The sequence below is a fragment of the Athene noctua genome, chromosome 9 (assembly GCF_965140245.1).
Source record: "Athene noctua chromosome 9, bAthNoc1.hap1.1, whole genome shotgun sequence".
Taxonomy (NCBI): Eukaryota; Metazoa; Chordata; class Aves; order Strigiformes; family Strigidae; genus Athene; species Athene noctua.
The window spans coordinates 26,365,372-26,386,732 of NC_134045.1; the positions used below are offsets into that span (position 1 = coordinate 26,365,372).

Sequence of the window (21,361 nt, forward strand, 5' to 3'; positions counted from 1 at the left end):
TGCGTGGGGGTGGTCTGGGCGGTACTGCGCATGCGTAGAGGTGGAAGCCCGCCGCGGGCGCGCGCACTGCGCGTGCGTACCCTTAGGGGCGGGGCTGCGTGCGTGCGTGCGTGGCGTCACGGCGCGTGCGTGCGGCCGGCATGGCGGAGGGGAGCTCAGCCGAGGGGGAGCTGGAGCCGCTGCGGCTGCGGCGGCTGCGGGGCGAGGGCTTCTTCGAGGTGCCGGCGGCCGACCGGGTGAGGGGCCGGGGCCGTGTGGGGGGCGGAGGCGGGTCCCTGCGAGCGGGGAGGAGGGTCCCAGCGCCCTCAGGCCGCCGGGTTGCGGGTCGGCCGCTGAGGGGCGGGGTGGGCCCGGCCGTAGCTTGTGCTGGGGACAGGGAGTCCCCTCGGTGGCGGCTGGGGGGTGACAGAGCCGCCGTGCTGGCACGGGGCTGGGGGCAGGAGGAGCCGCCTCTGTCCCAGCTGCGTGTGAAACGCTGCTGTGCTCCGTAAGCACCGGAGCAGCCCCGCAGCGTGCCCGGTGAGAGGGAGGGGTGTAGCTGAAGGTGTTAGTCCGCTACTGAGGTCGCGTGTCCCTGGAAAAGTTGGTGAGAAACCTCTGAGGGCTGCCCCAGAGTTCACGCTTGTCTCTGACGGGGCTCTTTGGTTCCAGCTGGGAAGATGCCGGAGCGTGAAGGAGTTTGAGAAGCTGAATCGGATTGGAGAGGGCACCTATGGCATAGTGTGTAAGTGCGGTGGTGGCTGCTCTCCCCAGGCCTGGGGCAGAGCCGCTTCCTGGGTGAGCTGCAGCCCAGCTGCCCCCATCCCAGCAGCGGGAGCATGTTGGGCTGGGGGGGCCTGAGGCCGAGAGGAGGCTCATCAGTGCAGGGGGTCCCGCTGGCTCGTGATAAAACCCGTGTTTGTCTTCTGGTACTGAGCATGTGGCCTCTGCTGCTCTTCTAGACCGGGCCCGGGACACCCTGACGGATGAGACTGTGGCATTGAAGAAGGTGCGGATGGACAATGAGAAAGATGGTAATGGAGGAGCAGGGGTGGCTCCTGTGGCGGGTGGGAGCGTCGCCGGCCCCTGCTTGAGGCAGTCGTGCAGCACGGCCCTTGCTCTCCACAGGAATGCCCATCAGCAGCCTGCGGGAGATCACCCTGCTCCTACAGCTTCGGCACCCCAACATCGTGGAGCTGAAGGAGGTGGTTGTAGGGAACCATTTGGAGAGGTGAGGGTCTCCTCTCTGCTTTTCAGACCCTTCTCGGTCCCCTGAGCTGCTTCTTGTGGCACAAACCTGCGGTGGGACCCCAGAGAGTGTCCTGAGGGAGGCTCCTGACTGTGACTTGTCTACAACAGTATTTTCCTGGTGATGGGCTACTGCGAGCAGGACCTAGCCAGCCTTCTCGAGAACATGCAGACGCCTTTTTCAGAGGCTCAGGTAAAAGCTGGGCCAGACTTTAGGTACGTCACCCCTGTGAGGGTGTTGCCACTCCGGCCAGAACACGCTGGCCACTGGCGTGGACTCCCTGGACCTTGTGCTGGGCTTTGGCAGGGCTGGGGAGCAGCTGGGATTCCTGGGGAGCGTGGGCTTAGCTTAGAGCGCTCCAGGGACTTTCCGGGCTGGGTTTTGGGCTGGAGCTAACTGGTAGGGCAACAGCACGGGGAGAAAACATACCCCTAGCCAGCCTGTGAGTTACTCTGGGAGGACCTGGGGGCCTGACGTGCTGCAGATCGTGGGGTACCTGACTTGATTTAACCCCTGGGGGTTTGCCCAGCTGGCACTGCTCTCACAGAGGTCGGTGCTCCTGTCTTCTGTCTCCAGGTGAAGTGCATCATCCTGCAAGTCCTCAAGGGCCTGCAGTACCTCCATGAGAACTACATCATCCACAGGTGAGAGCGGTGGGATGGAACTGCTGAGCCCTGGGGCCGCAGCGTTGTCCTCCACCGCCCACACCCGTGTCCCGGGAGCGAGTGGCATCGCGTGGGGTAGCTCGGGGGGGGGCGTGTGTAAATCAGTTGCTCTTTGTGGGAGCACTGGTGGGGCAGGGGGGCTGCTGAACAGGTAAAAAATCACAATTTTTGCTTCTCGGGATTGTGCAGCTCCAGCTTGCCAGGCCACACTTGGGACACAGCGCTTAGTTTTGGTCCCTACTATTCAAAAAAGAGAAGAGAGAGACCAGAGAAGGGTTATAAAGACGATCAAGGGACTGGGAAGCCACGTGAGGAAAAGCTGAGAGAATTGGGTTGGTTTGGCCTCGAGAAGGCTTAGGAGGAGTCCTTAGCACCATGTTCCAGTATTTAAAGGGCAGATGGAGGCTCCTTTTTTCTGAGGGAGGAGGAGTGGGTACAAGTTAGTCCTGGGGAGATTCCACTTGGACACAAAATTTTTCCTGCTGAGAACAATCAGCCACCAGAATCATCTCCCCAGTGGTGGATTCCCCAACACTGGACACATTTAAGATTCATCTGGGCTTGTCTAGACTGCGCTTCTGCCAGGAAGCTTAGACCAGACGATCCCCCAGATCCCTTCCAATCTGGGACTCGTACGATTCTCCGCCTGGGGCTGACTGGCCGCTCTCTCTTCCCCCGCAGAGATTTGAAGGTGTCCAACCTGCTCATGACTGACAAAGGCTGCGTGAAGATAGGTGAGCTGCCGCGCCCGCGGCTCTCCCTGCGCTCCGCCGTGCGCTGGGAGCGGGGAGCTCGCTCCCCGCCTTGACCTCGCGTGTCTCTCGCAGCTGATTTCGGGCTGGCCCGCACCTACGGGATGCCGCCAAAGCCGATGACCCCCAAAGTCGTCACACTCTGGTGAGTCGGGGGCGGGGGGGGGTTCTGTGCTGGCTCGGGGTGACGCGGGGGCTTCCTCTCCGCCATGGTCCCCTCGAGACGGTGCCGCCCTCCCGCACAGGTACCGAGCGCCTGAGCTGCTGCTGGGGATGACGACACAAACCACCAGCATCGACATGTGGTAAGGGAAGGACTGGGGGGGGGGCCTGGGGGGCTGCAAACCTGCAGCGGGTAGTCAATGAGGGGGTGTTCTCGGCTCCGCAGGGCCGTGGGCTGCATCCTTGCCGAGCTGCTGGCCCACAAGCCGCTGCTGCCGGGCACCTCGGAGATCCACCAGATCGACCTCATCGTGCAGCTCCTGGGGACGCCCAACGAAAACATCTGGCCGGTGAGAGCGGTCCCCTGCTCCCTGCCTGCCCTGCCCACGCTCCCTGCCTGCACCTCGCGCTCCAAACCCGTCTCCACCCCGCAGGGTTTCTCCAAGCTGCCCCTGGCAAGTCAGTACACGCTGCGGAAGCAGCCCTACAACAACCTCAAGCACAAGTTCCCTTGGCTCTCGGAGGCCGGGCTGCGGCTGCTCAACTTCCTCTTCATGTACGACCCCAAGAAACGGTAAGAAACCTCAGCAGGACCTGGCGCAAAACCTGCCCAAGGACGGGGGTGCTGCCACAGTGTCCCCACCACGTCCCCGTGTCCCTGCAGGGCGACAGCAAAGGACTGCCTGGAGAGCTCCTACTTCAAGGAGAAGCCCCTGCGTGAGTAACACCCCCCTCCATGGGGCACAGCTGTGTCCCCCCATGCCCCGCTGACCTCCCCCTTTCTGCCCCGCAGCCTGCGAGCCCGAGCTCATGCCCACCTTCCCCCACCACCGCAACAAGCGGGCGGCCGCCGCCAGCGCGGGGACCGAGAGCCAGGCGAAGCGCAGCAAGCCCTGAGCCCCACCCGCGGGAAGAGGCACGGCACGTGCCGGCCGTGCCGGCTCTCCTCGGCAAAACCCCTCCATCCCTTCCCAGGAGTGGCTCCCCAGTTTTAATTCCCCTCCTTTTCTGGAGAGGAATTCAATCCTTTCCTGGGAGCAGCCCTGGCTGCTGTGGGGGAGCGCTGCGATGCGGCTCCAGCCCCGGGGCTGGGTGAGAAGAGAGACGGGGCCCCCCCGGGGCCCAGTGGGGAGAGGTGCAGGCAAGCCCTGTTCCGGGGGGGCCCTGGCCAGTGCTGGCTGCAGGGGTAACCCCGACTTTGCTGTCAATAAAAGCCAGTGGGTGAGGAGTGAATCGCCTCGTCCCTTGGCTGGGCTGGGAGGAGCTGGGGGGCCTTTCTCTGCCCCCCCTGTGCCACTTGGGGGGCTGAGGTCACCCCTGGGGGGCCAAAGTTCTCTCACGGGGCGATGTGGTGGCGGGTGGCCCCGTCCCTTCCCCAGGAGGAGACCCACCACGCTGCGAGGCAGCCGCGCTTTACTGGGACACACCGAGCTGTTACAGCGGGAGCGCAGCGGAGCCCGTCCCCGTCCCCCCTTCCCGCCGGCGGTGCCTGGGCTCAGCCCCAGGGCCCGGAGCCGTCGGCCAGCAGCATGTCCACCTCTGTGCGCTGCAGCCAGAGCCGCTGCTGCCTCTCTCCGCGCAGGTCCTGCCCGCGGTGGCGGGCCCGGCAGGCCTGCCCGGCCGCGCAGGCGCCGGCGTGGAGCTGCTGGCAGGTGGAGCAGCAGTAGGTGGGCAGCGCGCCCCGGCGCAGGCAGGAGTGCAGCTGGTAGCGGGGCACGTCGGGGGCTTCCTGCGGAGCGGCGAGGGGCAACTCCCGGCCTTCCCCCGGCACCTGGGGGCTCCTGCTGCCTGCCGGGACCGGGCCGCCGGCCGCGCCGCACTCCTCCTCCGGGAAAAGGCGAGAGGATGGGTCCGGCTCGGCGGAGGGCGCCGGCTCCCGCCCGCACTCGCTGTCCCCGCGGTGGTCCCAGCCCCTGCGGGGCCCATCCCGCGGGTTCTCGGGGTCCCCGGGCAGCGCTGAGGGCACCGCATCCTCTCCCCCCGCGGTGTCCTCGGATCCGTCCGGCGTCTCCCGGTACAGATCGACGCCGTCGTGGGCCGCGTCCCGCCGCAGCATCTCCACGCAGGCCTCCACGTCCCCGGCCAGGCGCCGGGCCGCCAGCAGGGCCGGGCCGGGCGGGCGGTGCGGGCGCAGGCGCTGCACCACCTCCGCCAGGACCTCGCACTCCAGCCGGCAGGCGAAGAAGCCGCAGGCGGCGGCGATCAGCTGGGAGCCGGGCGGGAGCCGGGAGACCACCAGGCGATGCGGGTCCAGCCGCTCGTAGCCCAACCGGCCGAAACTCCGCACCAGGTCGGCCTCGGGGAGCGCCGGGCGCAGCCGGTGCACGTAGGCGCCGGAGAAGGTCTGCGGGGAGAGTTAGGAAAAGGTGGGGGGGTCGGCGGGGGGCACCCCGCACCCCCCCGCACCCCCGGCCGCTCACCGGGACGGTGCCGAACTCCTTGCGCCAGGGGAAGAGGTAGAGGTTGACGGCCGCCAGCTCCAGCAGCCGGAAGGCCCCGGCCAGGCCCCGCAGCGCCGGCCCCGGGTCCGGTTGGCCCCGCAGCCCCCGAGCCAGCAGGGCCGGCCCGTCCTGCTGCAGGGCCCCCAGCACCGCCGGCTCCAGCCGCAGCCGCTGCCGCAGCCGCTCGCCGAGGGACGGGTCGGAGCAGGCCCCGGCGCGGCCCCGGCGGAATTCCCGCTCCAGGCAGCGCCGGTACTCCTGCCGGTACTCCTGCCGGTACTCCTGCCGCAGCGCCGAGCCCGCGCACATCCTGAGGGTGCGCAGCGCCGTGAGCGGGTCCCCCCGCCCCGCGCAGGCCGCGCTCCCGCCGCCTTCCCCGTCCCGCTCTGCCGGTGCCGCTTCCGCTTTGCTCGCCCCGCCCACTACCGGCGGCTACGTCACGCTGATGGGCGGTGCCCCCGCTAGGCTCCGCCCCCTCCTGGGCGGTCGCCCTGCGCTGACGGCGCCCCCCTGTGGACGGGAGGAGCGGCGGCGCTGCAGGGGGATCCCTGGGGCCGCCCCCCCCCTCTCCTCTTCCCCCCCCCCCCGGCTCCGGGACTTGGTCACCCCCCGCGTCCCCCCAACCCCTCCCCGGGCCGGGGAGCAGCACCTGCCCGCGGGTGGCGGGGAAAGGGTCCCCCCGATGCTGCCGCCTCACTGCAGGGACTCGACGTAGGACAGGGCGCTCTGCAGGGACGTCAGGCAGTACCCCTCCTCCCCGATCAGGTACCTGCACCGCACACCGTCACCGACGGGACAACCCCGCGGCCACCGCGCCGCCACGGCCAGGACACCGCCAGGGCCGGGAGAGCATCACAGCCAGGACACCCCCGCGGCCGGGACACCGCCACGGGCACCATGCTGCCACAGCCGGGACACCGTGACAGCTGGGACACCACCATGGCCACCACGCTGTCACAGCTGGGACATCGTGACAGCTGGGACACTGTCAGACCACCACACTGTCACAGCCAGGACACCACCACAGCCAAGACACTGCCACAGCTGGGCCACCACACCATCGCAGCCAGGACACTGTCACAGCTGGGACACTGTCACAACCAGGACACCATCACGGTCACCACACCGTCACAGCCAGGACACCCCCGTGGACCAGACTCCACCGCAGCCACCCCACCGGGCCCCACGGCTCCCACCCAGCTCCCCCAGCAGCCCCAGCCCAGGAGGGGGCACCCCCCAGCTCCGCGGGGTGCCCGCGTGGCCCAGCACCCCCCTCCCCAGCACCTACCCCTCGTGGATGAACTCCTCCATGGCGGCACACTCGGACAGCAGCTGGGGCAGCCCCGTCCGCAGCACCACGTAGGACAGGATGGGCAGCAGATCGTCCGCCCCGCTGCCGCCAGCGGCAACCATTAGCCACGCCGGCAATGGCAACCCGCCGCCCCGCATCTCTGCGCCCCCCAGACTCACATGGCGGCAGCAGCGGGGCTCCGCGCCCCGCAGTACTCCTCGGCGCACTCACAGATGCCACGCAGGGCTCGCACTGCGGCACAGAACGGGCGCTGACGGTCACCCCCTCCCCCCAACACCACAACCCTGGAGCCCCCCTCCCGCCCTCGCCACCCCGGCCCCTCACCGATGCACTCCAGCTTCCTGCGGGGACACGTCTCCAGCGGGATGAGGCGCAGGTCCTCGACGGCGGAGCCGTACGCAGGGCAGCCAGGGGCCGGGGGGAAGAGCCGCGACGCCAGCCCCATGTCGGCCGGGCCGGCGTGCCGGTGCCGCTCCATGCTCCGGGCCAGGGCCGCCTCGCGGGGTCGGTGCACGCTCCTGCGGGCAGAGAGGAGAATCCCAAAATCACCCGGGTTGGAAAAGCCCTTGCAGCCCCTCCAGCCCAACCATGACCCTCCCCCTGACCGTTCCCAACCCCACCAGATCCCTCAGCGCTGGCTCAGCCCGACTCTTCAACCCCCCCAGGGATCCCAGGGACTCCCCCCTGCCCTGGGCAGCCCATTCCAACGCCCAACAGCCCCTTCTGCACAGAAATCCTTCCTCAGAGCCAGCCTGACCCTGCCCTGGGCAGCTTGAGGCCATTCCCTCGGGGCCTGGCGCTGGGGCCTTGGCTCCAGAGACTCATCCCCCCTCTCTGCCCCCTCCTGGCAGGGAGTTGCAGAGGGCCAGGAGGTCTCCCCTCAGCCTCCTCTGCTCCAGACTGAACCCCCCCAGTTCCCCCAGCCGCTCCCCAGCAGACCTGTGCTCCAGACCCTGCCCCAGCTCCGTTGCCCTTCTCTGGCCACGCTCGAGTCATTCAATGGCCTTTTTGGGGTGAGGGGCCCAAAAAGAGGGGCTGTGGGGGAGAGGAGACCCAGGGTTGGGGGGGGCCCGGCCTGTCCCCCCAGGGCTGTGGTACCTGTAGAGAGCCAGCAGCGGGGCCCAGAGCGGGGGGAAGAAGGCCTCTTCCAGGCAGGCCAGGCACTGGTCCTTGCCAGCGGCCGTGTTCAGCCCCTCGAAGGCCAGCAGCGTCAGGGACAGCAGCCTGTCTGGGAAGGGACGAGTTACGCAGCGCGCTCGGCAAGCACCCGTGAGATCCCCCCTGTCCTTCTGCACCCCAGAGTCCCCCCCCCCCCCGGCTACACAGAAAGGGCCCCCTCCTCCCCCCGAGAGCCCCGACGCCGGCGGCCGCCCCTCACCGATGGCGTTGTGGATGTCCCGCACGACGCCCTTCAGCTGCTCCGGCAGCGCTGCCGCTGCCTGCTCGGGGCCAACCGGGGGGTCCCCGGGGGCCCAACCCTCGGGCGATGCCAGGAACCGCTCCAGATCCTCAAAGGAGCTCTCCCGGGGGGCCTGGGGGGGTGCCGGCAGCCCCGGCCAGCCCCCCTCCACCCTCGGGGTGCCGGGGTTGCTGTCGGCCAGCGGCGTGCTGGAGAGGCTGTGCCGCAGCCCGGCCGGGCCGTGCTCGGGCACCGAGAACATGCAGTGGAGGCTGCGGGAGGCTCGGAGCCGGCGGCCCCCCGGCTCGGCGGGCAACGAGCCCCCCGCGTCCAGCGAGAGGAAGGAGAGGCCGGTGGGGGAGGCGGGGGTGGCGTCGGCAGGACCCTGGCTGACGGCGGGGTAGAGCCGGGCGTACACCGCGCACTGCAGCTGCCGCAGGAGCTGGGCGATGGGGTGCTCGGGGAAGCTGGGAGCAGAGGGAGGGGGTGGGGGCTACAGGCAAGCAGGCAGGGCCCCCCCCACCTTTCCCCGCCGCGGCGCTACCTGAGGAGGCAGGAGAAAAGCCCCGACACCAGGGAGAGATCCGTCGGGCTCCGCTTCAGCCTGGCCTTCCACTGCCTCGGCCAGTCCTGTGGGGATGGCACGGCACCCTGCCCCCGGGGACAGCACAGCACCCTCCCCCAGCGGCACCCAGGGGTGTCCAGGCCTGTCACCCCCCCCCAGCACCCGAGGACAGACGCGTCCTGCACCCCTGTGCCCCGCGGCAGCAGCCTCCGGCGCGTACTCACGTGGTCCTGCTCGTACTCGAGGACGGCGGCGTAGAGCGCTCGCTGCTCCTGCTCCTCGGGGGTGAGGGCCACGCTGCTGGAAAATCTCCTGGGGGTGCCACAGTCCCGCTTGAGGGCCCCCCCGAGAGGCGCCCCCGGGGTCCCTGCAGTGACACCACCGCTTACCTGTTGGCAGCCTCCTGCAGGCGCAGCCGCCGCTCCTCCATCTTCCGCTGCAGCTGGGCCAGGGCACAGTTAAGGCTGCGGGTCACCGGCACCGCTCGCCCCCCGCCCCGGCACTTCTCCCGCCCCCATTCCCCCGACCCGCCGGGACCCCAAAACCCCGTGTGGGGCCGGTGCAGCCCAGGGACACCCCGGATGCGTGGGCTCCACCGGAGCCCGGTGCGGCCGCGGGGCCGGTGCTCGGGGCTCTGCCTCGTGCCGGGAAGGATACGGTCTCCTCCCGGGCCTTGGCGATCACCAGGTTCTCCATCATCTGGCGCTGCAGGGACAGCGTCTGCGAGGCAAGTGACGCGCTGGGGACGCCTGCGCCGAGCCCACGGCCACCGCGGTGGCAGTCACGGCGCAGGGGGGGTCACCCCGGGGGAGGGTGTCCCCAACTTACCAGGGAGGTTTTCTGCAGGGCCTGGCTGGGGTTCAGCCGTGCCACCCGCGCCTCGTACGCAGCCTTCAGCTTCTGGTTCTGCAGAGACGCCTCCTCCAGCGGCGTCAGCTCCCTGCCGGGAGCCACCCTCAGCCCCACCGCCGGGCAGGGGACACGGTGCCCAGCCCGGGACGGCGGCGGAGCGGGGCCCACGCCGCTGCCCGAGCCCACGTACCTGCGCGCGCTCTGCGCCTCGGCGATCCGCAGCTTCTGGAACATCTCCGGCGGCAGGAAGGGAGAGAGCTTCCCCCCCTCGTCCGAGCAGACCCGGCGGTGCCGGGCGAGGGGCGCAGGGCCCCCGGCCCGCTCCTGCGCGGCCGGCTTTGCCTGGGCTTTCCCTGGGGAGGGACGGGCAGGTCAGCCGCCCCCCCGCTGCCAGCCCAGCTCCCCGAGGGGGGACCCCGCACCCCCCTTTGCTCACCCAGCGCCGCCGCGATGGACTTGACCCTCTCCAGGCACTGCTCCGCCAGCTTCAGCATCTTGGGGGTGTCGGGGGTCACACCCTCGCTCCCATCTGAGGGGTGTTGTGGTCACCGGGGGGGGACACGGGGCTCACGCCCGGTGCCCGCAAGGCTGGAAAAAAGGTCTGCGGGGATGGGGGGCGGGGGGGGCTGTCCTACCTGTCCCTGCCGCCTCCTCCTGCAGGGCCTGGGCGATGAAGGCGATGCTCTTCAGGTACTCCACGTAGGCCTCCTGCCGGAGACGGGGGGGTTAAGCCCCGGGACCCCTGCGCAGCCCCGGTAACACCCCCGCCACCCACCGGGCCCCGCGGGGAGGCAGGAGCGGGCCCTTCCCCGGGGCTGTCAGGGCTCTGGGAGGGGCGGGGGGGCCGTTGCGGGGACCCCCGAACCCCGCAGGCCTCCCCGGGGTGTCTCGGTGGGACCCCGGCCCGCCCGGTACCCCCCCCGGACGCCAAGGGGAGGCCGGGGCCGGGGGTGCGGCCCGGGGGTGCCGGTCCCGCCCCGCTCCGCGCTCACCCGCGGCCGCCCGGCGCTGTCCCTCTCCAGGGCTCCGCTCGCCGCCCTCATAGCGGTCTGCAGGGCCCGGCCCGCCCCGGCCCCCCCGGGCCCGTCGCCGCCCGCCGCGGCCATGGCGGCCGCCGCCGCCCGGAACGGCGCGATCGGGCCGAGGCGCCGCGGGGGAGCGCGGCGGGGCGGACCGGCGGCGGGGTCCTCCGGCCGGCCAGGGGGCGCTGCGCCGGGCGGGCCGGGGCGGGCCGGGCCGTGCCCGCGGCGGCGGCGGCGGCGGCGATGAAGCGCGATCGGCGCGGCCGGTTCCTGGCGGCCGCGGGTGGCCCCGGCGCGGCGTCCCCCGAGCCCCGGCGGCGACCCGGTACGGCGGCCCGCGGGACAGAGGAGGAGGCGGCGGCGGCGGTGCGGGCCGAGCCTCCCGCCGGGTGGGCCCCGGCGGCCGCTGCCTGGACACGGCCCGCCGCCCTCGGCGGGGCCCCGGAGGCAGGTGAGGCCCGACCCGGCCGAGGGGTGCGTGGGGAGCGGGGGCAGCGGCGGGCCGGGGCGTCCCGTCCCCCCGCGGGTCACCCCCCGGGCCGGGCTGCGGGTGGCATAAGGCCTGGCACGGTGCCGGCGCTGCCGAGCCCCCCCGGTACGGAGGGGGGTCCCCGCTCTAACGCGGAGCTGCCCGCCGTTCCCGAGGCTCCGTGCCACCGGGATCTGCCCCGCACCGGGGCCCGGATTTCCCCGTTAGTGTGGAGGGGCTTCACCCCCACGGAGCCGAGCCCCCCGGTGCTGGACCGTAGCGCGGTAACGGGGGGGGTTCAGCCGCACAACCGGACGGCGACCGGCCCCCCCTCGGGGCGCTCTGCCGTTACCCGGCTGCGGTTTGGGGGCGGCCGGTGGCCGAGCGTCCCGCTGCCGGGGCGCGGGAGGTAAGTTGGATCATCCAGCGGTTCTGAGTTGGGCGCGGAAAGACAAACCCGAGAGATAACGGCACCGGGGCTGCCCCCCCCCCCCCCCCGGCCCTTCCCCTCCCCGGGGGCTCTGGCGGGTTCGGGTGGTCTCGGCGGTGCTGGGGGGCTGCGGGCGGCTCCCCGCTCCCTCCCCGTCCCGAGCGGAGTGTCACCGGTCCGGGAGAAGCGGCAGGGCCACGGAACCGGGAGAGCTGCTGCGCCTCGCCCGGGAGCTTCGTGTCCCCAAGGCCGGGCCCCGCTCCGGGCCGCGGGGCAGCGTCTGGAAGGGGCTGCGGGAGCCGCGGCGGCCGAGGGACGCGACCGCCGGCTGCAGAGGCTTCGGGGAGAAACCCCGGGAGGGGGAAGAGCCGCCGAAGCCGAGGGAGGGCGATGGCAAAAGCGCAAACGCGCGTCAAGAATGTCGCAGCGGGGGCGATATTGGGGCTAGAAAGGCACATTTCGGGGTCGGTCGGTTGTGGGGCGCTGCCCCAGTCTGCAGCGGGGGGTCGCGGGGAAGGTCTGGCCCTTCCTGCCCCGGTTCCCTGTGCCCGGAGCGAGGGACGGGAACATCGCTCGGCGCCTCCGAGCCGCAGCGCCCGCCACGCTCTTGGCGGCAACGTCCAATCCTTCTCCGGCAGGAATCGGCCGAGCCCTGAGCACCGGGTATTGCCGCCTCTGCCACGGGAAGTTCTCCTCCAGGACGCTGCGCAATGCGTTCGGGAAGGTGCCGGTGATGGGGGAGAACTCGGAGAAGCAGCGCCGGGTGGATCAGGTTTTCTTCACCGACTTCCAGCGGCTGGTCGGCGTGGCCGTGCGGCAGGACCCCGCGCTCCCCCAGTTCGTCTGCAAGAAATGCCATGCCCAGTTCTACAAGTGCCGCAGCGTCCTCAGGACGTTTATCCAGAGAGTGAACGTGTCTCCCACCGGCCACATAAAGTCGAAAGGAAAGTACGTTGCGTTTTGTTTTGGGTTTGTTTGGGGATTTTTTAATTCCCCGGAGTTACCGGGAGTAGCGAACTGCCGCGTGTTCCCTCCGTAGCCCCCCGAGACCCAACGGTGCTGTTCTGGTTTTGCAGGAGCGGCGCGGCCCAGGCCCAGCCGGGCGCAGAAGGAGGTGCCTCGTGTCTGGGTGAGTGCCTGCGCCCGAGCTGTGTGTCTTTCCCTTCTGCTGCCCCGTCAGCGAAGGGCTGGGCTTTACGGGTGTCCAGGAACGACCACCCAGCCGGGCGCTTCCTGCGTCCCTCGGCACCGGGACCGTGTCCTGCTCTGGCTGGTTGCAGTTCCCCTCCCTCCCTCCAGCTCCCTGGGAGGATCGGCGCCAGCACTGGCCTCCCCGAGATGAGCTTAACAGGCGCGGGCCTCCCTGAGCTGAGCTTGACAGGCGCAGGTGTCAGCCTCCCCAAACTGAGCTTAATGGGTGCAGGCGCCGGCCTCCCCAAGCTGAGTTTAACAGGCACAGGCTCATGCGGGAGGTGCAAAGAGCAGGTGGAGCAGGTTCGGGTGGCAGTGCCAGGCCTTTCTAGCCACCGCCCGGCGCAGGGGGGCAATCAGAAATACGCTTTTTTCTGCAAAATGAGTGATATTGGTGGCCGACGGGGCTGTCCCCGCCCCAGTCTCACTGGGTGCAGCACCCTCAGCCCTCTCCCTCCACCTTCCGAGGCAGGAGCCCCGCGCAGCGCTGGGGGGAGTGTGTCCTCAGCCCCGTCCCCTCGTCGGGGCGGCCGCGGGTCCCTCCCTGTCCCCTCCCCGCGGCCGGCCGTGCCCTGGGCCGCGCAGGGGCCTGACGCTGCGTGTGCCGCCTCTCCCCTCCCGCAGTTGACCTGATCACCTCCAGCCCGCAGTGCCTGCACGGCTTGGTGACGTGGGTGCACGCGCACGCCGGGAGCTGCCCCTCGGCGCCCAGCCTGCGGAGCGTCCTCTCCTCCGAGTACTGCGGCATCATCCGCGCTGTCTGGGGCTGCGGGGACGGGCACGACTACGTCATGGACACGGATTCGGACTGTAGCACGGTGCTGGTCGACAACGCTTTGTCCGTCAAACGGGAGTGGAACAAGAGCGCAGCGCAGCGCTTGACTGACAACGGGGCCGGGGCAGACAATGCCGAGGCTGTTTCCGTTCCCAAACCCCAGCATGCTCCAGTAAGGACAAGTCCTTGCCAGCAGCCCGCAAACAAAGGCACTGCCTCGGTGCCGCTGAACGTGGAGGACGAGCCGCCGCAGAACAGGGATCCCTCTCACTCGCAGCTGGACAGCACGGCCTCCTCGCAGGAGAAAGCCCTGCCGCAGCCCGTGTCGCCTCTGAGCGGTGCCACAGGTAAGGGATTTGCCTTCCGCTCTCCCTCCGGGGCACTGGGGAAGGGCAAAGAGCTGCTGAGCTGACCCGGGGAGCCACGGTGGAGCTGGGCCCCCTCCTTGGGGAGGACACAGACCCCGGCTGCCTGGAGAATCGCCTCTGAGCCTCGCAGAAGGTGGAACACAGGGCTTGGGCCGACAGTGGCGCACAAAAAGAGCTGCTCTCCTCGCCCCGTGGGCTCTTTGCCCCTCTGATAACGGGGCGAGGCCTCAGCAGGCTGCGCCGGGCTGGCGGGACCTTGCTCTTGCCCGGGGACAGGCGCCCGCGCCAGGTGTTTCTTTCCATCCAAACCCCGTCCGTAGGGGAGGAGGAAGAGGGGGTTCCCCCATCCCGCTGTGGCCTCAGGTGATGAGCCCCTTCTCTCCACAAAGGAGAGTCGCCGGGCGGCCGTGCTCAGTGCTGGACTCTCCTGGAAGCGGCGTTTGGGGATTAACACCCAGTTCTGAGTTACAGCCGTCGGGCTGCGGTAGCTCCGCCAGCCGCGGGAGGTGTCTGCTGCTGGAAGGAGGAACAGCAGCTCGATGGGGACGAGTCTTTCGATCACGGAGTCACGGGGGAGTAAAGGCTCTCCCGGCGCTGGGAGAGCGGCCTCCGGGCCCGCGGGACGCAGGGCAGGGTTTCAGGCGGGGGGGAGCTGCCCGTTGCCACGCGGGTGACCCCGCAGCGGGTGGTTCCTTCTCGGCAGCTGTCTCCCCTGGCTGGTTTTTGCTGCTTTTCCGTGTAACGCGCCGTGTTCTCCTTCATTCCCCAGGGCAGTTGAGTGGGAAGCAGGTTCTGTCTGCAACGTCGGATGAGCGGGTAAAAGACGAGTTCAGTGACCTTTCTGAGGGGTGAGAGAAGAGTGGGTTTAAAATAGCCTAAATGTCTTCTTTGCGAGTATGACATGGCCCGCCTCGGAGGGCTCTTTCTCCACGAGCCACCTGGCCCTCGCGGCCCCTCGGAACCGCCGCGGTGGCTCTGCGGCGCCTGGGACGAAGCTCACGCCGAACTCCCCGGGGAAGGGGGGGAGGTTTACACACGCGCGTGATCTCTGGGGGTGTTTGGTTGCTTTTGGCAAACCTGAGCCTGGTTTGGTTCCCCCCCGCTCCCCGGCTCTGCTCTGGGGAAGGAACCGTGGAGGGGGTGGTGGGAAGAGCGGGCGGCACGGGAACACGGGCAGGAGAAATGGCCCCGTTTGCTCATGGTTAAAGGGGGAGAGGGAGGGACAGGGGCAGCTTAGCAGTCTTTAGGATCAAAGATTTGGCTAAATCCAGTCATTCCGAGTCTAAAGTACTAAAGGGCTGAGCACAGACTTATTGCAGTGTGTCAGCTAAATCTGTCAGCTGTCACAGGAGAAGTGCCACAACAATTTATCGCCCATTTCCTGCCTTCAGAATTAATTGTTTCTTGTATGGCTTAGGATTTAAAAGGAGAAAAAAGAAAACCCAGACCCTATGCGGTTTCTACGTAGGAAGAAATACGGAATGACCTGGGCTTAAGTAACCTGTGCCAGGCAGTGACACTGCGTTCTTGCTCTACAAAATTACTTTTCCCCGTATAGAAAGCAGTAGCAACATCCCTCAACAATGATGAGATCTTTTCAGTAACAGCCTTTTTTTGTTCTCCTGACAGCGGTTCGATTATGCTTACAGAGATCTAGTCCTAAAAGGACCTGATGTTGCTATTTTCCATGTTCGCTGGCACGGTGTTTGCTTGGGGAGGTGATGGGGGAGGAGGACACGTGGCACCTCGGGGGACGGACGCACTGGGAATGAAGAACACGTATTGCTGGGGCTGAAGCAGGGTGGTAAAGGGCATCTTCCTTCCCTCAGGGACTTCTTGAGCGATGATGAAAATGAGAAGAGAAACGTGCAATCTTCAGATGACTCCTTTGAGCCTTACCCCGAAAAAAAGTAAGGGCCTTACTGCTGCTCCCCGAGCTCTGCGCTTGGGCCGAGCCTTGGTTCCCTCCACATCCCTGTCTGGAGGTCACAGCGCTGCCCCCGTGTCCCCCTGAGCTCCCCCTTGGGCCGAAGCTGGGCCACATCCCTCATCCCCAGGCCTGGCACTAATTACCCCCCGTGTGCTCCTGCTGTGCCCGGTCAAGCCCTCAGAGCCGGTGTGACACACGGGGATGATTGGTTGAGAGGACTAAATCCAAAAGCCCAGTATTAAACCACTGTTCTCCTTCCTTGTTCCTTCTTGGAGGGCTTCTAGCAAGAAAAGCGACAGCAAAGAAGCCAAGAAGCCAGAAGAGCCCAAAATAAGGAAGAAGCCAGGGCCTAAACCAGGCTGGAAAAAAAAAATCAAATGTGAAAGGTAATAAGGAGCAGGCGAGGGCTGGGCAGCACCCCACGCTCGGCACACGGGCTGACGGCAGCCTCTGCTTTGCAGGGAGGAGCTGCCCACCATTTACAAGTGTCCTTACCAGGGCTGCACGGCTGTCTACAGAGGGGCGGACGGCATGAAGGTAAGTTCAGGGGTTGCTCCTGTCCCCAACCCGCAGCCTGGAGCCCTGTAGAGCCCTTTCCGTCCGAGGAGAGGATCCCTGGCAGATTTAACCCGCCCCTTCGCTCCGCAGGAGGCAGCGACCCACTAAACCAAGTGGTTTGCTGAGAGCCTGAGGCCTTTTTTCTGAGCCCAGACAGAGCAGGAGCTGCTCTGTGGGGGAAGGCTGCTGCCACATCCAGTCAGAGCCCCCTCCGGAGGGGTAGATTGGGGTAAAAGTCTCTGTTTTTTCACAGCAGAGCTGACGCGTGAGCCTGCCAGGGCAGGGGTCTCGTTTTTGGGGGATCCAGGTTGTTTTTTTTTTTTTTACTGGGGAAAACGCAGCCCAGCATTTCTGCTTTACAGAAACACATCAAAGAGCATCACGAAGAGGTTCGGGAGAGGCCCTGTCCTCATCCTGGCTGCAACAAAGTGTTCATGATTGACCGGTACCTACAGCGCCACGTGAAGCTCATTCACACAGGTGTGTCACAGCGGGTGTTACACCCCCAGCACCTCGCTGCGCAGCCCGGGGAAGGCTCTGCCCTGCCCCAAACCTGCAACGGGCCGTCAGGTGGGGGCATGCGGGGCAGGGGGTGGAATCCAGACCCCCCCAGTCAGCGTGGGCAGCTGCCTGTGTGCGTTTCGGACGCTGCGAAATGAGCGGAACAAATGACTCTCCCCCCTTCCGTTGCAGAGGTACGTAACTACATCTGCGATGAGTGCGGGCAGACCTTTAAGCAACGCAAACACCTCTCGGTCCACCAGATGCGGCACTCAGGAGCCAAGCCCCTCCAGTAAGTGCACACCAACGCTCCATGCGTAAGGGAGTTCTGAGCTCTCATTGCTGCCCTTAGCTCGGAGTAATTCTGTGCTACAAACCCCGCCTAGAGCTGGCAGCGTCCGGCTGAGTCACTTTAAACGTTCCCCCACAATGCGTGCTCGAGTTTTCCTGTTGCTGAGCAAGTCTTACGCCTCCTCCTCTTGCTGTTGCCTTTGGGTTGAGGCCGTGAGCGCTTGGCGAGGAGCCGCAGGCCCGAGGAGGGTGTTGTGTGAGCGGGGTGGTTGCAGGAGACACAGCAAGCAGCTCCGAGGCTGCAGTTGTCCCTCGTGGGCTCGCTCAGCGGGAGGACGAGCAAAGGCCGCGGCTGCGGGGCGGGTGCTGAGCCCCTGCTTTGCCTTGCAGGTGTGAGATCTGCGGTTTCCAGTGCAGGCAGCGCGCGTCGCTCAAGTACCACATGACCAAACACAAAGCGGAGACGGAGCTGGAGTTCGCCTGCGACCAGTGCGGGAAGCGCTTCGAGAAGGCCCATAACCTTAATGTCCACATGTCCATGGTGCACCCTCTGACCCAGACTCAGGACAAAGCCAAGCCGCTGGAGTCAGAGCCCATCCTCCTCCTCAGTACTTCAGGGACTTCAGAAAGCCAAGCGGTAAAGACAGAAGTGACTGCACAGCAGGAGCCCACCTGAGGGGGACGGGGACACTTCCCCAGTCCAGCACCATAGAAACCGTACGGCAGAGTGGAGATTTTTAATCTACGTTTTAGTCTCCCAAAGAACTCAGTGGAATTAGCTTCAGCTTGCTCAGAAAAAGCTTGTTATCATGCTGTGATTCTCCATGCTCACGTCTGATTCAGCAGTGTTGTACTAAGAGTCTGTCTAATCCCAGGGGAGGGGGCGTTGGGCAGCACCCCTCCCCGTTCTCCCCACGCACACCGTTGTAGAACCCAAGTTGGCTGCTGCCTGCACACACGAGTTTCCTCTCGGGTGCCTCTGAGGGTACGTAGGACAGTGGAGCAACTTTAAGCAGACATTTTGTTTTGAAGAAAAAAAAAAAAACAAACATAAAAATTATGCTTCCTAAAGCAAGTCAAAACTGAAATTTGTAACCTACTTTTTATTGTAATAAGAGCTTCATGGTTATGCTTGTAATAAATTATTTACAAAGTAATTTGAAAGAAAGAGCACTGGTCAGCAAGGCAGGCCCTGTCTGTCCCTTTGGCTGCAGTCGGGGTGTCGGGCTCAGCTTACCCTGAGCTTACTCAGAAGAGGAGCAGCTCTTCGTCCAGCTCCATGGCCACACCAGGCCTTGAGAACCGCAGGAGGGTGGCTGCCAGCTCAGGGTCAAGTCCTTCACAGGTGGCCAGGAGCTGAGGAAGAGGGCAAGGAGCTGGCGTTAGACCTGCTTGTGCTGCCTCAGCAGTGAGTTACAGCAGCACGGGAGCATTTGGCCGCTCCTCAGCAAAGCTGGGGTAGGGGAGAGGGAAGCTGTTGCCAACTCGTGCAGAAATAACAATTCTCACAATCTTGTGGAGAATTTCAACACCTGCCCTTCGCTGTGCTTGCTCTTTTCCCCCCAAGACGAAGAGTTAAGTAGTGGGGTAGGGTTTAGTGTTGCAGGGGAGAGGAACCCAGTGGCCTGGGCAAGGGAGGAGGCAGCTCCCACCACTCCCCCATGGGACACAACCAGGCAGGATCAGTGCCCAGGAAAGGCCACGCAGGCAGAAGTTCTCATGTCCTGGGAGAAGAGGGTTAAATAAAATACATATATATTCAACGCACCGGTTGTATGTTTCCAAAGCTTTGGGCAGGACATTGCGGGATGGCGCCCAGCAGGAACCGCCGGGCTGCAGAGATCACCTCCAGGGGATGGCCCTGGAGAACACAGACACGGCCCGTGGAGGCCAAGGGCAACGTCACGCTCAGCCCTCGGTCAGTCCCTGCCTCCAAACGTGGAACAGGAACCACGACACCGCACCTCGGGCTCCTCAGAGGTTAAGCAGATCACTTGATCAGCGACTGCGTCCACCCTGGGATCCCGTACAAGGCAGCAGCAGGACAGCAGCCCCGGCAGTTTCTCTCAGCCCCAAGGGGTGAGCAAACTGCCTGCAGCATCAGCCCCGTGCCCCTGCTTTGTACGGGAAGGTGGGAACAAGAGGGAGGCTGCAAGTGGCAGGGGAAGATAAATAGGATTCACAGTTAAAAAGAGCGACCGAGCTCCACTCACGTGCTCTGGGGAGTCTGGGCATTGCCCGGCTTGATGGGACTGTGGCAGGTCTTCCCCTTCCACGAAGAGCTGCAGCAGCTGGATGTAGGAGTCGAGTGCCACGCAGAGGAAGGTCTGCTCTCTGGCAAGCAGCCCGTGGTGGAAGTGAGGGCTGAGGCTAGAGGAGGTCACACAGCCGTTAGCACTGGTTCCGCGGGGCCTCAGGCACAGACAGACACAAGGCAAAGGCAGCCGGTGCCCATTTTACAAGTGTCACTGTGTGCAGGGCCACCGCGCTGCCAGGAGCGGCCACGCAGCTGCCACCGGGCTCCGCTTGCCTCTGGGCCGGCCGTGGTCTGTGCAGACCATCAGCCACATCCTCCCCCCTGAGCACCCACCCTCCCTGCTGAGCCCAGCGGGACATCACCTGTAGAAGGCGAGAGGCAAGAGCCGGGCGTGACGGTCCGAGGCTGCGCCGCGCAGCACGCCGTATTTTTGGGGGTCTGCAATGGGTAAAGAGAAGCACTAAGCATCTTCAGCGGTCCTCACGCCACCCTGCACACTTCTGCAGCAGCACGGGGGCTGCAGTTTACTTCCAAGCCCACGAAAAATACTCGTGCTTGGGGGTGGTGACCACTGAGAAGCAAGCTGCCCGCTCTGAGGCTTTCTCTACCACCGGGAGCAGTGCTGGGTGTCAGTCACTCCTGCTCATCAGCCAGGTCCCCATGCCACAGGGTAGAAGCAGGATGTTCTCACCTTTTCCTCAAACAAGTGTTTTTCATGCTTACAAAGGCCCATCAGCTCCTTCTCACAAGCACACCCATCATCAGAGAGATGGGACATGCCTGCCCCACACCAAACCTCACCCTTTCACCCCTCGGAGGCAGGACCCCTCACCTTCCCCTCCTGCACGGAAGAGAAGTGGCCAGGACGTGCCCCTCTCTTCCAGGCACTGCAGGATCTCCAGGGACCATTCCAGGGCCGTCTGAGAATCCACTCCTTCCTGGGTGTCAGAAAGGACAGGATGAGTTTGTCTTAGGATTTAGCTACACCCAAGCAGCAAGGATCCCCTCGGGAGACTGTGCAGGTGAAGTGCTCTGTGAAAGAATCTTTACGAATTTAGCTCAAATCTTTCCTTGCTCCTGGCAGCCTGGATTCCCCGCGGGCCGCACCTTCATCACCAAACCCCAACCAAACCCGGCCACCGCAGGGCTCAGCTCAGAACGATTTGTGAGGGGGCAGAAACAGCATCAAACCCCGTCTGGTCCCCAGCACGGTGCTCAGCACAGGCCCTGCCTGACCCCACCCTGCTCCCTAGAGCAGGTTTTTCCCCCTCTAACCCATCTAGTGACATCATGTCTTGGGATTGTTTGTTTGTTTTTGGGGTTGGTTTGTTTTTGGTTTTTTTTTCATTAATCACTTTACTTGGAATAACCTCCCAGATCTGTTTCCTCAAGATGTTTCTTCCCTCAATGTCTCTTCCTCCAGACTCTCCCAGAGGCAGACTATGAGACCAAATGATTATTTTTTAACTTGAATCTGCTCCCAATCCAATGTGTTGGGTGACTACACAAACAGCTGCACTTCAAAGCTGAGGAGACAGCAAAAGGGACAGAAACAAGCATTCACAGGTGGGAGGATGCTTAGGGCAGACAGCTGCTGGAAGAAACTCGTCCTCTTTGCTCCTTCATTTAATAGCATCAAATCATTCGGAAACTAATGTTTCTCCTTGCTGGGGACCCTTTCTCCTGTGAAATACCACGTACGTTTCCAGCCCGAGGAAAAATGTCATCTAAGAGATGTGAAATGCTACACAAAAGCTAAGAGAGAGACACGAGGTTCCTGCGCTACCTGGGAGGTGTAAAGTCTCAACAGGGAACTGAAAATAATCAGTCATTCAGGAAGATAAATAAAAGCTGCCGTAGCGAAAGGGGAGATAACGTCAGTTCGAGGGAAATACAGGTTTAATCTGATGGGAGCAGAAAGGCTCTGTCTGGGATGTTGCTGATCCCTTCCTCCTGCCAGAACAAGCTACCAGCCTTGGCAACCCTGGTAAGAAGCATTTTGAGGCAGCAAACCAAGCCCATCAGCCACATTTAGTGTCGTGAGAATTCCCTCAGGGCTGAATTTACCTTTGGTGCTATTTTTGCCGAGATGAGATCCATGAGCGAGAAGAACAGCAGAGAGACAAGAAGCTGCAAGGAAAAGAGACTGCCTGTTAGTTGTACCTGGTGGCGACGCTGAACTTGTGCTTTCCA

General features: G+C 65.2%; 5 protein-coding genes across 9 annotated transcripts in view; 2 read left to right on the forward strand and 3 right to left on the reverse strand.

Annotated features, from left to right (window-relative positions):
- The first annotated feature begins 120 nt into the window (after positions 1-120).
- CDK10 (cyclin dependent kinase 10) lies at positions 121-4,028 on the forward strand. Of its 2 annotated transcripts, XM_074913221.1 has the most exons (13): positions 121-236; positions 652-724; positions 942-1,013; positions 1,108-1,210; positions 1,339-1,420; positions 1,805-1,872; positions 2,575-2,627; positions 2,721-2,790; positions 2,891-2,950; positions 3,034-3,157; positions 3,242-3,381; positions 3,472-3,524; positions 3,601-4,028. In XM_074913221.1, exons 1-13 carry the CDS (start codon positions 141-143, stop codon positions 3,702-3,704), a joined length of 1,098 nt encoding a protein of 365 aa, XP_074769322.1. In that variant the 5' UTR covers positions 121-140; the 3' UTR covers positions 3,705-4,028. The 2 variants fall into 2 exon arrangements, with proteins under 2 accessions (XP_074769322.1, XP_074769321.1); XM_074913220.1 differs by having other exon boundaries at positions 3,034-3,381.
- Positions 4,029-4,214: 186 nt separating this feature from the next.
- SPATA2L (spermatogenesis associated 2 like) lies at positions 4,215-5,694 on the reverse strand. Its single transcript, XM_074913505.1, has 2 exons — positions 5,228-5,694; positions 4,215-5,151 (listed from the first exon to the last, which is right to left on the reverse strand). The coding sequence occupies exons 1-2, from the start codon at positions 5,555-5,557 to the stop codon at positions 4,303-4,305; spliced, it is 1,179 nt and encodes a 392-aa protein (XP_074769606.1). The 5' UTR covers positions 5,558-5,694; the 3' UTR covers positions 4,215-4,302.
- VPS9D1 (VPS9 domain containing 1) lies at positions 5,423-10,512 on the reverse strand. 3 transcript variants are annotated; one of them, XM_074913504.1, is made up of 16 exons: positions 10,369-10,512; positions 10,012-10,084; positions 9,813-9,905; positions 9,567-9,729; positions 9,353-9,464; positions 9,182-9,244; positions 8,914-8,966; positions 8,749-8,836; positions 8,504-8,589; positions 7,939-8,426; positions 7,659-7,788; positions 6,885-7,078; positions 6,719-6,791; positions 6,537-6,641; positions 5,898-6,017; positions 5,423-5,558 (listed from the first exon to the last, which is right to left on the reverse strand). In XM_074913504.1, exons 1-15 carry the CDS (start codon positions 10,480-10,482, stop codon positions 5,942-5,944), a joined length of 1,911 nt encoding a protein of 636 aa, XP_074769605.1. In that variant the 5' UTR covers positions 10,483-10,512; the 3' UTR covers positions 5,423-5,558; positions 5,898-5,941. The 3 variants fall into 3 exon arrangements, with proteins under 3 accessions (XP_074769605.1, XP_074769604.1, XP_074769603.1); XM_074913503.1 differs by lacking the exons at positions 5,423-5,558; positions 5,898-6,017 and adding an exon at positions 6,026-6,339 and having other exon boundaries at positions 8,749-8,824; XM_074913502.1 differs by lacking the exons at positions 5,423-5,558; positions 5,898-6,017 and adding an exon at positions 6,026-6,339.
- A 112-nt stretch (positions 10,513-10,624) lies between these two features.
- Positions 10,625-18,029, forward strand: ZNF276 (zinc finger protein 276). The gene is made up of 11 exons (XM_074913233.1): positions 10,625-10,849; positions 11,936-12,245; positions 12,374-12,426; positions 13,113-13,610; positions 14,401-14,479; positions 15,461-15,541; positions 15,837-15,947; positions 16,023-16,098; positions 16,482-16,599; positions 16,813-16,912; positions 17,302-18,029. Exons 1-11 carry the CDS (start codon positions 10,642-10,644, stop codon positions 17,585-17,587), a joined length of 1,920 nt encoding a protein of 639 aa, XP_074769334.1. The 5' UTR covers positions 10,625-10,641; the 3' UTR covers positions 17,588-18,029.
- Positions 18,030-18,136: 107 nt separating this feature from the next.
- FANCA (FA complementation group A) overlaps positions 18,137-21,361 on the reverse strand; it is a 36,364-nt gene continuing 33,139 nt past the window's right edge. For both annotated transcript variants that reach the window (XM_074913232.1, XM_074913231.1), the window contains exons 38-43: positions 21,236-21,298; positions 20,001-20,106; positions 19,531-19,606; positions 19,155-19,281; positions 18,680-18,772; positions 18,137-18,267 (exon numbers count right to left, since the gene is read on the reverse strand). In XM_074913232.1, coding sequence (XP_074769333.1) covers positions 18,160-18,267; positions 18,680-18,772; positions 19,155-19,281; positions 19,531-19,606; positions 20,001-20,106; positions 21,236-21,298 — 573 coding nt within the window. In that variant the 3' untranslated portion in view covers positions 18,137-18,159. The remainder of the gene's footprint in view (positions 18,268-18,679; positions 18,773-19,154; positions 19,282-19,530; positions 19,607-20,000; positions 20,107-21,235; positions 21,299-21,361) is intronic.

Coding starts and splice junctions, on each gene's coding strand:
- CDK10 (XM_074913220.1), top strand. CDS start 141: ATGGCGGAGGGGAGCTCAGCCGAGGGGGAGCTGGAGCCGCTGCGGCTG. Junction 725..941: donor GGGCACCTATGGCATAGTGT/GTAAGTGCGGTG, acceptor CTGCTCTTCTAG/ACCGGGCCCGGGACACCCTG. Junction 2,628..2,720: donor CAAAGGCTGCGTGAAGATAG/GTGAGCTGCCGC, acceptor TGTCTCTCGCAG/CTGATTTCGGGCTGGCCCGC.
- SPATA2L (XM_074913505.1), bottom strand. CDS start 5,557: ATGTGCGCGGGCTCGGCGCTGCGGCAGGAGTACCGGCAGGAGTACCGG. Junction 5,152..5,227: donor AGGAGTTCGGCACCGTCCCG/GTGAGCGGCCGG, acceptor CTCTCCCCGCAG/ACCTTCTCCGGCGCCTACGT.
- VPS9D1 (XM_074913502.1), bottom strand. CDS start 10,482: ATGGCCGCGGCGGGCGGCGACGGGCCCGGGGGGGCCGGGGCGGGCCGG. Junction 9,906..10,011: donor GGAGGAGGCGGCAGGGACAG/GTAGGACAGCCC, acceptor AACACCCCTCAG/ATGGGAGCGAGGGTGTGACC. Junction 6,642..6,718: donor AGCCCCGCTGCTGCCGCCAT/GTGAGTCTGGGG, acceptor CGCTGGCGGCAG/CGGGGCGGACGATCTGCTGC.
- ZNF276 (XM_074913233.1), top strand. CDS start 10,642: ATGAAGCGCGATCGGCGCGGCCGGTTCCTGGCGGCCGCGGGTGGCCCC. Junction 15,542..15,836: donor GAGCCTTACCCCGAAAAAAA/GTAAGGGCCTTA, acceptor TCCTTCTTGGAG/GGCTTCTAGCAAGAAAAGCG. Junction 16,099..16,481: donor GAGGGGCGGACGGCATGAAG/GTAAGTTCAGGG, acceptor TCTGCTTTACAG/AAACACATCAAAGAGCATCA.